This window comes from Chenopodium album, chromosome 17 (assembly GCF_948465745.1).
Source record: "Chenopodium album chromosome 17, dcCheAlbu1.1, whole genome shotgun sequence".
NCBI lineage: Eukaryota > Viridiplantae > Streptophyta > Magnoliopsida > Caryophyllales > Amaranthaceae > Chenopodium > Chenopodium album.
The window spans coordinates 46,944,521-46,957,340 of record NC_137850.1 but is presented as its reverse complement, the minus strand read 5'-3'; the positions used below and the strand labels follow the sequence as shown (position 1 = coordinate 46,957,340).

Below are 12,820 nucleotides of genomic sequence, written 5' to 3'. Positions count from 1 at the left end.
ATTTGTTTTTGTCTATTAGTTAAACAAAGAACCGTGGATATAGTGAGTTACACCACACAATAGCAAGAAAAAAAAGGAAGACGACAAAAATAAGAAAATCAAGAAGGCATGGCTTCGTGCAACATGAACCAATAACACGAGCTTGTATTTTTCGATTTTGGATCAAGAATTCGTTGTGTATAATAATATGTGTGGAGTTGTGTTGTGTTGTATATTTTAATATCCAATATTTTAATTTTTGGTGGTACACAATTTATATTTGATTTTAATAAGAAGGAAATAAACTTTTTTTTTCCTAGAGTACGTACTATTACAAATCACACATCCTTCAAAAGCAAACATTTAATAGTATATATATATAATGTTCATATTTTTTGACGACTTATATAATAATGTTTATATTAGGAAAACAACATGTTCATAAACAAAAAACTTAATATTCATAACAACTTGAATTTGTGGTTGAGTATTTACAATTGTCGACTTTGAACCATCATTCAATAACTATATTAGAATATTTAACACTACATGTTCATAAACACACATGAACGATCAATAGAAAACTTTACAAAAGCTAAACATTCAGTTCTTGTATCAAGTCTCTCATAAGACCTAATATTTTTACACTTATTATCTTTATAACCCTCATTAAAACAAATATATCCTTTCATAGAGAATGAGTCATCTCTTTGCCTCTTACTCCTCCCAACTCTAATTCCAAAACCTTTCATAAAAGCATACTCATTAATTCATTATACATTCAATAAGCATCATCTTCAAAAGGAAATTGTTTCCCCCAAAAGTCAAACTGACTTGCTTCTTCAAAAATAACAGCATCCTCTTTTCTCACTGTAATAAATAAATATGTAACAAATGAACACATACAGTACCAATAATGGTCAATCATTATAATGCATTTGATCAATTACAGTTAAATTACCATATGTAAAAATATAAATGATCATCTATATTTACATGACTGAACATTATTTATAAAACTACAAAATAGTGATAATCATTAAAAGTCACATGTACAGGACAACTTACAACTCCATAATATATATATATATATATATATATATATATACACACACACACACACACACACACACACACACACACTTATAAATGAACATTTATAATTGCATAATTGAACATTATTACAACAAATAACAAATTTTAAAATATGTTCACTAGTTAAAATATATATAAGCGTCTTTAATAGATGAAAATCATTGAAATTCATGTGTACATGAGTACATCATATATATTCAAATACAACTACATTAAGCCTATAGTTTACTACAGAAAACATACATTAAACATAAATGAACATTTACTATTACACAAGTGATCAATTTTTTTAACTAAGCTTATTTTTATACGACACACCAAACTGATACTCCGTAAAAATAATCGGTTAGCAAAATGATAACAACTATAGATGTTCATATAAGATGCACAAAACTGGAAATTAAAGGCAACAATCAAATAATAAGATTATAATCAAAATTTCAAAATAAAAACAATAACACAAATAAGAATCAAATTAGAAGAGTAATACAATAATACAACCAAAACTATAAATCAACTAATATCAACAATAACAAAACTAAAACCAGAGCACTATCAAAATTAAAATCAATACAACAAAACTATGAAATCAAAATATTATAATCATGCAATCACTATCGAAAAACATAGCATTATCAAAATCAATTGATTGATTATCATTTAAAATACGAATTACTCACAATCATCAAATGCAATTGAGCTTGAGATGTCCATGGAAGAAGAGAGAGAAAATTGAAAAACAATAAAAAAAGAGGAGAGATAAAATGAAATCAATGAAAAATAGGAGAGAGAAAATTAAAAATTAGATTCTTTAAAATGTATATATGGTTTTCTGGAGGAAAGTAAAAAAAAAAAAGCAAAAAAATAAAAATAAAAATGTAGAAGATAACGTAATTACAAGGGGGTGTAGGGGAAGCTGCCTACCCTAGAGTGTAGTGAAAAATTTGTAGTAAATGAAACATCCTGAAAATTGATATTGGGTTGGCCCAAACCAGATTGAAGAGCTGGTCCATATTGATTAAAAGGAGCATGAGAGGGTGTATTAAACTGGGAAGAGCCAATTGTAGCCTCCAAGGCCCACTCAGGCACTAGTGGAAAAAAGGAAAAATAGCTATCCGTAACGGGCAAAAACAACCCATCCATAACGGGCAAGGGGCGTTACGAATACGGCCGTTACGGATAAGCTATGTTATTTGTAACGGGCGCTGGCCGTTACGAATAACCCGTTATTCGTAACGGGCTTTTAAAACGTTCGTTACAAATAACCCGTTATTCGTAACGGGCAGTTAAAATACCCGTTACGAATAACCCGTTATTTGTAACAGACATTTTAAATGCCCGTTACGAATACAATTGAAGCCAAATTAAAAAAAAATGTAGAGGGGATAACTGCTACTTGGTATGCTGGTAATAAGTTTTTTTTTTAAGGAAAAGGGGAATTCATATTACTTAATTAATCAAATCAACAAGTTCAGGGGAGTTATAGAAATTGCTCCAACAGGGTATCCCCAACAATTACAGAATATAAAATAAAAGCATGCTCTACTTGAGTTCCATAGATACGATTACATAAAGTGAGAGGAAGGTTCCTCAAAGCCTAAAGCCTAGATGCATCTCTCCACCATATCAATTTCGTAGGCATTCTTGGCGCAATCCGGAATGGTGTTGTGCTTGATTATATCCCCCTCCATATCAATTGCCATTCGTGCACTGTTATTCGAACAATATCAGCTCCGCTGTCCGCAATTTTCATGACCTGCCAGTAAATGTGATTAGGTTACCAAGAACTGGCTGAAAGTGTACAACAAGAATACATGATAACCTTCTGATATAATTGTGTGAGTGGATGTGCATAATCGAAGAACATATTTTTTTTTTAAAATTTATTATTAGTTTAGACATACAAAGGATATCGAACCATAACCATTAGATTAACATACAAGAACCGACCAATTTTTTTTAAAAAAATACAACAAATTCGAAAACAAAATCAACAATCCTGCTACTCCACATTCCACAACGAAGCACAGTTATCTAATACCTCTAATTATAACTTAAAGAAGACACAACCTAAACCCTTTCACCTCTACAACACAAATCAACAGCTAAAACTGGAAACATTATTTTAATTCGTCGAAGCGGTCGATGCACCAATCACTACTTAATTAATAATGCAGAATTCAGTACCCAAATTTCATAATTTATAAAAACACATAAACCCAAAATCAAATTATTAGAATTACCAAATTCAAAAAACAATCAATTAATTCTGCAATAACCCGAATGCAAAAAATCAGCAAAAGATGAAATTGACCTTAGGAGAGAGAGAACCAGAGGAAGCGAGCTCATCACGAATCAAATCACCAGTAGAAATATGAGGAACATCGAGAAGCTTCGAAAACGAGTATCGTAAGTGCCTTTACCATGATGCTGAGGATGTGATTGACATGTATGTGTAGAAATATAGAAATGAGATAAAGAGGTGAATGACGTGGAGGATAGGAGAGGAGAGGAGAGAGAGAGGGAGTGAAGGACTGATGAGAGAGAAAGAGGTGAATGACGGCTGGTTTTTTAGGTGAAACCCTAAAAAACCAAGTATTGGGCTCCTTTCATCAGTTGGGCCACGTTTGGGTATTTGTATCGGGCACAATATGCCTGTTACGTGTAATATAGTATTCGTAACGGACAAAATAGTGTTCGTTACGAATACTTATTTATTTGTAACGGACACTATCTCGCCCGTTACGAATAAATAAGTATTCGTAACGGACACTATTTTGCCCGTTACAAATAGCCTGTTACGAATGAGATTTTTTCCACTAGTGAGGTAAAGTATGGTCCGTCCCACGTGAGGTCCACGTAGAAAAATCGCAACTCACTCCACGTGCATATCCTTGATCAGGAAAAAGATGAGGCTTATCTTGATTAACTCCACTATTTGCAGGAAAAGACAAATTTTGCCTCCTATTACCTCCATGTGATATATGTTGATCATGTAAAGGGAAACCGCCACGTGTATGTACCTGATTCCAACTTCCCACATATCGACCCTCTTCACCTTCTGTCGCTGCATGAATCACACGTGGCTATTGTCTAGCTTGTTGATTAGGAACTTCTAGTTGCTTCTTAACGGCTCTGTTAATACCCAAATCTTGACGGAGCACTTCATCATCGCTGCCGCGGTACACCCCCGGAACCGGATGAGAATCCGCTGTAAATTCCGATGGATCGTTCCCGCCATGACTCCCAAAGCACAGTTCCGTAGTCCAAACAGAGGGAGTTGGAATGATACCACGGAGAGCATTCGAATATAGATCAGTGTTCGTTGGACCAAACAAAACACGACCACCATTATCATGAATTTTACGAAAACGTTTTTCTAAATGATAATTAATAGTGGCATCAGATTTAAAACGAACCCACGTGACTTGAATGCCATGTGTGGGAAAATAGCAACCCGCAATCAAAGGTAATGACATATCAAGTAAACCCCTAACTCTAGGACGAGGAATAGGGAACTGACACGTGACACCATCAACCATGGTGATGTCACCGACATGAGCAAGAATAGCTGCTGCTATGCTAGGAGTGGAATAGCGAATAGGAAGACCTTCTAACGCCACCCATAATTCTGCCCGATGAAGATTCATATTCAAAGGAACAGAGAAATCACGGATCCTCTGAAGTACCATCAAACTACCCTTGAAATGAACCCAGCCGCGAGAATCAAGCTCATCAGCATCTTCCTCCGTCCCACAACAGAAAATAAAATCACGCTCATAGGGAAAGACTTGAACTGGGGCACGCATATGCCAGAACTTATAAACTAGACGCTGAATTAACGCCACGGAAAACACATGAGCATCCCAAATACGCCCTATAACACAGCAGTTCCAGTCAACTGGAAATTCATCACCTAAAGGAGGAGGGGAGGGAAATCCTTCACCTACTCGGTGAGGGAACACAAACGAACGGGAGTTTGAAAAACGAGGCATAACTGAGAAACACTAGTATAGATGAACAGAGAGAAGGAAAGATGAAAAGAACTTTAGAGATTGGACTTGAACAGGAAAATTAATTCAGAGGTTTTTCACTCACTCGAGATTTTCTCTCTCTAGAGAGGTTTTTCACTCCGCATGAAAATTAAGATGGATGATTGTACTATTTTTTTGTACTTTGAATGATATAGAATTATGAAGTATTTTTCAATTACTTTGTAAGTTAATCATGTTTGTAATATGACTTTAATTTCTTATTTTTCAATGAGATTTATATTGGTTTTACTCGTAGGTTACACAAATATGGAAATGGTTAAAAAAAATATACGAGATTTATTTATGGAATGTTGTATTAACATTTAGATGTTTAATTGATGTCTGCAAGTTTAGGGTTATTTTAGAAATCAACTACTAAAATAAACAAGGAAAACCTTGCACCCGAGCCAATAATTGTCACAACACTTTCATGAGGAAACTATGTTACAAACTTACAACTCTTACAAGTTACAAGCCAATTAAAAGAATTGCTTATTGCATCTAAAAAATTACATCCAGTATACATACTTGAACAATCAAGTCGATTCAATACAAATACAATTCAAAAAAATTCTAACAGCTGAGAAACATTATTATCCCCTTAACAAGGTTAGTAGGAAACCAAATAAACTGCAACAAAAACTCTTCCACCTCAACAAAATAAATAATCACAAAATTCTGTGAAATCTTTACAAAGAATCTCAAGCGTGGCGTATGTCCAAAACCGCACACACCTGTAGTATGTTACGTCGTTCTCTGAAGTCACATCCTCTGTTCATCACAATGCTACACTTGGAATTTCATCATGTACCAAATACCTTCCTTGGTTTAAAGTGATTGATTATTAGGAGGAGGAGACTGGGGAGATCCATTATCAAGTAGAAAGCTTCTACTACAGTATGACCTGTTCGTACTGGAAGAAGATGCAAGATATCTCCCTTCTCCGCTATGAAATATTATATCAGCCCTTTGCGCCTTCCCTTTGCTTGGTCTTTTCCCTTGGGTCCCTTCATAATCTTCTTCTTGCATATCGTGGATGAAACCACTATGCAATGGATCAGAACTTTCGTAAAGAAGCCTCAAAACTTGCTTTATAGAAGGTCTACCTCGAGCTTCTGAATGTGTACACCACTTTATGACTGACACAACAGTCTGAAGCTGATCATAGTCGAAAAACTCTCCAATTTTAGGGTCCACAAGCTGTGAAAGTTTTGTTTCTGAAGTAAGGAAACTTTGAGCCCACTGTACCAGGTTTCTGTTATCTTGTATAACTCTTCTTCCAGTCACCAGCTCCAGCAACACCACACCATAACTGTAAACATCACTCTTCTCTGTAAGTTCCCGAGTGACAACATACTCTGGATCCATGTAACCTGGAGAAATTCAAAATGTAAATTTTTTACTCTAGAAGCGGGTTTAAACCCTGAAGTTGCTGTTTCTGCCTACCTGGTGTTCCTCGGACTTCAGTATTTATTGGCTCAAAGCAGATAGAACCATTTTTTGCAGCATACACAAGACCAAAATCTGCAACCTGGAGAGGATAACAACAGAAGTTTCAACAGGGCAAAGTTTTGGAAAGAAAACAAGTTTCAGTTATATGAATCAGATACAAATTTGAGGGACAAATGGGTTAAAAGAAAAGTCATTCTTCCTGAATCTATGAAAATGATGAAATAATAATTACAACAAACAGCGGATCAATTGCAAAGTACAAGTACGAGTATTGTGAATATTTCCATAAATTATGATCATCATAGAGAGAAAATTATAGGACTAGAATCTAAATGTACAATTCTAGTACACTCTTAATTATATCACATAAAACACACAAAAAGTTCCCAACCTATAAAAACATAAAATAAAAAATGAATAAATAAATAAATAAAGAAGAGAAAAAAAAAAATCACAGCCAAGTGACCAACAAGTCGAAAAGTACCTTGGCTACAAAGTTATCATCTAATAAAATGTTGCTGGACTTTATGTCTCTATGGCAAAGAGGAGGGTCACAATAGAAATGAAGGTACTCCTGTATGTAAGACCTCAAAGTTTAAGAAACCAGGCAAGATAAAAAAAATACCATAAATAGCCTAAAATCCAACTGTGTACAACAATTTTAAAAAAATAAAAATAAAAATAAAAATTGAGGTTACCAGAGCATTTGCCACATCAATTGCAATCTGGATTCTTGTCTGCCAGCAGAGTGGTGCTCTGTCTGGAGCTGGAGAAACAGAAAGCCGTTGATAAATGAACAATTATGCATTCAAAATTTTATACTCTCGTAGAATGAGAGGTGAAAGTAGACAAACTCACTGTGAAGGTGATCCTTCAAGCTTCCGTTTTGCATATATTCATACACGAGAAACCTGCAAAGGAAAATGGTACGTGTTATACTCCCTTCGATTTTTTTTTTTTTCACTTGTTCCACTTTGACTTTGAGCACTACCCAAGTACCCAGTACCCACATATCCTTCTATGACCATTTTTATTTACTGTCATATAAAAACATATGGTATTATATATAGTTATAGGATTTGTCTAAATTTAGATAATTAAAATCCACTTAATATAAATTTTGCTATTTGGAATTTAAAAAATATTAATGGTCAAAGGTGTGCATTGCGAATCACAGCAAGTCAAAGAGGAACAAGTTAAGAAAAACGGAGAGTATTTTCTACTGGTGGATGGTTGCATGCATAAGCCTTCAGATCTTGTAAGCACCTTTCTTGCTTTTGAATGCAAAAACCTCTAAGAGCTACGAGATGACGATGATGTAATCTAGCAAGAAGCTCAATTTCTCTACAAAATTCATCCTCCGCTTGGTCTGAAACTTGGTTCATCTGCTTCACTGCAGCTATCAATCCATCACTAAATTCAGCTTTGTACACTGTTCCAAATCCACCTTGTCCAATGATTGTACTGAAGTTGTTAGTCGCCTTCCTTGTATCCTTGTAGCCAAATTCCCGAAACATGGAAGAAGGTCCTGAAAGCAAGTTTCAGCACATGTTATAAGAGGACGGCCAAACACAGAATGTCAAGGTTTGTGCACTATGAGGCTGAACTAAACTAAATATACTGGAATAAAGAGGCATGAAGAAAAAAAAAAACAGCAAAATCATGCAGACAAAGAGAAGAATGATAAGAGTAGTAACTGGTTGGTAATACTATCATACCATCTGGCATCCGTCCAGAAGGAGCTTTAGATTTCTTGAAGCTACCCCCTGAATCATCAAGCTCTTTACTCTTTCTGCGAATCAGAAATACTAAGACTAAAAGTAGCATGAAAGAAATTACTGTGACGCCAATCCCAACACTTGTTATAGCTGTAAGTTGATAAGAGTGGTGATTCTCATGAGGAGAATTGCCTGATATGCCCAATGACTGACTTGGGCTCGCAGCCAGATCTGGGTTTGGAGATGCCAATGAAGGTGAGGATGCATCAGAAACTGTAATGACATAAACAATAGATAAGAATCATAACAGTGTAATCAAGACAAATCTAGCTTCTGTGCGTTAACAAAAGATATGCTTCGTAGATCTGTAAAATTAATATATATGAAGTATGATAGAGGAAAAGAAGGGAATAAACAGCTTGATTCAGAAGCCTGTACCTACCCTCCCCCCCCCCCCCCCCCCCCCCCCCCCCCCTCTCTCCCCTCTCCCCTCTCCCCCCCACAGACACACACTCTATACAGCACTAGTGCTGTCCATCCCTAGAAGATGGAAAGCTATGTTTACCACCAAAAATATTGGTCAAATGAGTGAAAACGATAAATGAAGTAACACTTTTGGCCTGAGTGAATTATAGAAGGCGTAGCACAACTTCATCATTTAGCTAATAAGACTTAAAGGAGTGTTACAATATCTCCATCAAAAAGAGATGGGCCAATATATAAACAGTTTAATACACTGTATGATACATTGCCATGGAAACTAACCACAGGAATCCTGTGTTGGCACAAATGTCACATTTGACAGACAAATTTCTACAAGGACAATATCAAAGCAAAATCAGGAGCACTCAAGATTAAATAATGGTCCTAGCAAACAGATCTTGTAGCCATGAGCCCAAGAAAATATCAGTTAATTGACATAACTACACGTTCAAGATCAAGAAAATGTAACAACTGCCGCTCCTTTACAGCAAATAACATAGCCAGGCTTGTTTTCTTAAGTATACTATACTCCATTTCATCTCAAAAGAGAAACCTTCATTTCTCAGTTCTAACTATCAGTGACAAGGCTGACAGGCTGCACCACACCTTTTGACTTACAGGATAAAAGCACAGGCAGGTAACCAGATCCCTCAAGAATTGACCAAGTATAGCCAATGATACCACACCTAGCTAATTACTAATTAGATCCTATCTTGCACTCCAGAAAATCCTTTTTTTGCAAAAAATATCTAATACTTGAAGGAAAAGAAAGTCATTAAGTGGACCTTCCCCTTTCTCATTGATGCCATTGCAGTGCTTATTTCATTGTTAGATCTGCCAATAATGTTTTCTCTTCTCAAGAAACTGTCGTTCAGCATAATCGCAATCTAGACAACTAATCCCTCACGTGATCAAATTTGTTCCATAACCAAAATGTAATGGATCACCATACGGCCCAACCCATCCAAGTGTACCCCCGTAGGCCCAAGGTTGACAAACCGTAGGTCAACAGTCAAGAAGCGGCAACCGATGAAGGGACAGCAGAAGCAAAGAAAAGGAAAACAAGCAACAAGCCTTAACAATGTCTAATTATGGTTTTTCCATTTTAGCTAAGGAGTCACATGTATCCATCTTTAGTCTTAGATGTCTTGAGTATAAATAGGGTAGTAAACTTAGTAGTTAGAGTAGGCAGAAATTAAGTGAGGAAACTTTAGAGAGTTGCACCCTCAAGTTGCTAGGAGATTTGTAGCCTCAAGCTACTACCCCTTATAATCGTTCAACCATTAGCAATCAAACATACAAGCTTTCAGCCTTAAATTACTGTTATTTGTGCTTAATTTCGGGTAGAGAAATCTGGTCCATTACACAAAATCCCTTTTCATCTCCCAAATCCATTACAGTGCATCATAGTATCCTTGTAGACAGCAGCTAAGTGTCATGAATATATCACAACCAAATATAACAATGCTGGCATTAAAGCAACCCTTGATTCTATTTATTCTCTAAGTTGCTCATAAAAATTATAGGCTCATTTTGGCGTTGGTCCCATAACAGATTGATATATGTCGACACACCAGGGATAGGGCTTAAGTTAGCAAAATGTAACGGTGCAATGTTAACAGGGACAACTAAAGGGAAGAAAAGACCATGATTCATATATTCTCAAAGAGCTCCAACTGCAATTGTAATTAAGATCACGCTACTTTCTTCATAAAGTTTAATTATAAAACATAGATATAAATTATGTGTTATTTAAAATTTTACATGATATCATAGTCACTCTTATCATCTAAGAGATCCTTAATAACAGTAAGTATGTGACTACAAGATCTTTCATTACTTGGATTAATAGCAACTGTAATTAATAATAAAAAGTACCTGTGGCTCTAAGCCTTGGAACCCCAAAGAAACAACTGGCAAATCCAACTGCAGATGCATTGTCAGATTGACTGGCAAGAGCAACAAATGTAGCATCTCGACAAGTGATCAACGTAACATTATCTTGAACTACAATTCTCTGACGAAGATACGTGAGGCTAGCATTTATACACTTCTTGCACCCACGATCGCCTGAACGTGCAAGTTCACAACTTTCAGCTACATCAGCAAAGCCTGGAGACTGCAACATCTGTGCAACGCTGGTTCGACTCTTGCACTCATAATTAATAGGAATTTTGGTCCCAAATCTGCAAAAAGTTGTAGCATTTGCAGGCACTCCATATAGCTCTAAGGTTTGTGACATTGACTGGAGACAGACTTCAGAAAGATCTGAACTAACCCCAAGATTACCTGTTGCATTTGCATAATGGGCAATAGAAAGTGCAACATATGCATTGATGTGACGACAACATTTTCCACGGGCATTTGTTGAGCAGATTGAAGCCACCAGAGTAAAATTGGTTCCACTTAAGCTCAAGGGGCATCCTGAGAGATGAAATGAATTAAACTAATTGACCTGAAGCGCCTCATACAGGCAAGCAATAATCATAATTCTCAGATTAATTGACATGGTAAAATACAGTATATGAGCAAAATAGTACCACCTCAGACAGCACCGAACAAAAAAATAAATTAGAATCTAAAAAAAATAACTAAAAGCACAAATAAATGTAGTAGAGTTGCAACTTTAAGAAGAGCACTGGAAAATAAAAATAAAAATAAAACCTGAAATCACAGCCTAAATGCTAAGCTTGGAAAGCACTTTTTATCTTTCTAAATCAATGTCTTTTTGTGTGTGTGTATATAGAGCACCAAAGGCTATGCTGTACACAGAATCGAATCGAGGCCTCGGCTAACCACCCTAGCTGACATCTACAAATAATTAACGCTTAAAATTTGACAGAAACAGCAACAAACAAATCCATCTCTTAGGTATGGAGAAAGATAAAATTAACAAATAATAAAAACCTCCAGTCCTCCAGGAATGACATGATAATCAATCTAATTCAAAAATTATAAATTCACTAAAAATTCTCAAACCACCTTTAAATCCAGCCAAAAGTAATTTTATTGTCAAGCACTCAAGCAGCATAAAATTTGACATACATTATAGTCCAAAACCATGACCCCTTTTTATCATTAATATTATTATAATTTTATACAGAAATCAGAAGATAATGCTCAAAAATATTATCCACATTATGAAATTTCTTGAACAATATGACAAAACCTTAAGAGACAGTTTCAATAATTCAACAGAAAAATGCAATAATAAAGCATAATAACAGCAACACCATTTGAGCTGGAGCCTGGAGAACAACCCATTTCAAACTAATTCAGCACCAAAAAAAAAAAAAAAAAAAAAAAAATTGCATCAACCCATCAACAGAAATCTAGTATTCTTAACAAAAGTAGTCAAATTTTCCTTTTTCTCAGTCAAAAGTAGGTCATAATCAGTCAATAAATTTGAGTACTTCAATCCTAAACCTGGGTAAAACTTAAAGAACATAATATTTAATAAATAAACCCACATTTCTATTTTCCACCCTCTAAAAAATGGAAATAATTAAAGAAACCCAAAAGAAGAAAATTGCAAGAAGAGTGGAGAAACAAACCTGTAAATGCAATAACTGTAGAAAGTTGCAGTGGAATAAAAATGAAGATTGCAAAAAATATAGAATCGCCCATTTTATTAGAAAGTGAGAGTGACACAAAAATTTACAGAACACCTTGGAGTTGAGGACTTTGAGGGAGGCTGCTAGAGAGAAGAGAGAGAAAAGGAGTGAGAAGAAGAGAGAGAGTGAGTGAGGGGGTTTTTGGCAATTTTTTGTCTTTTGACTACACTTGGGAAACTCTGCAAAAAATAATTTTTCTCACTCTATCTCCAGGTCACGGACAGGGTTGCAACTTATTTGTTGTAAACTTGCAATTATTCTTCTTCTTCTATAGCTTTATAGCCAATAAACGGTTTTAGCCGTTTTCTTGTACTTGTTGTAATAAAAAATCACCCCATGGATATTTTAAGGGTGGTTAATTAGCGATTTTATTGGTAGTTTCCATTTTTCTTTACTCGTAAAGATTAAGAGGTATTTCGTGTTGAGGTTAGTAAGATTGAGGGAC

At 35.4% G+C, this 12,820-nt stretch overlaps 1 protein-coding gene and 1 long non-coding RNA gene across 3 annotated transcripts; both read right to left on the bottom strand.

The window, feature by feature from the left end:
• Nucleotides 1-2,527: 2,527 nt before the first annotated feature.
• Nucleotides 2,528-3,671, bottom strand: LOC145588268 (uncharacterized). Its single transcript, XR_014101568.1, has 2 exons — nt 3,389-3,671; nt 2,528-2,830 (listed from the first exon to the last, which is right to left on the bottom strand). It is a non-coding gene; the product is annotated as an uncharacterized LOC145588268 (long non-coding RNA).
• A 1,905-nt stretch (nt 3,672-5,576) lies between these two features.
• LOC145588267 (putative receptor-like protein kinase At1g49730) lies at nt 5,577-12,602 on the bottom strand. Of its 2 annotated transcripts, none has more exons than XM_081644911.1 (9): nt 12,316-12,602; nt 10,640-11,185; nt 8,258-8,551; nt 7,827-8,088; nt 7,419-7,471; nt 7,259-7,326; nt 7,045-7,134; nt 6,555-6,639; nt 5,577-6,481 (listed from the first exon to the last, which is right to left on the bottom strand). In XM_081644911.1, the coding sequence occupies exons 1-9, from the start codon at nt 12,386-12,388 to the stop codon at nt 5,937-5,939; spliced, it is 2,016 nt and encodes a 671-aa protein (XP_081501037.1). In that variant the 5' UTR covers nt 12,389-12,602; the 3' UTR covers nt 5,577-5,936. The 2 variants fall into 2 exon arrangements, with proteins under 2 accessions (XP_081501037.1, XP_081501038.1); XM_081644912.1 differs by having other exon boundaries at nt 8,279-8,551.
• Nucleotides 12,603-12,820: the final 218 nt, after the last annotated feature.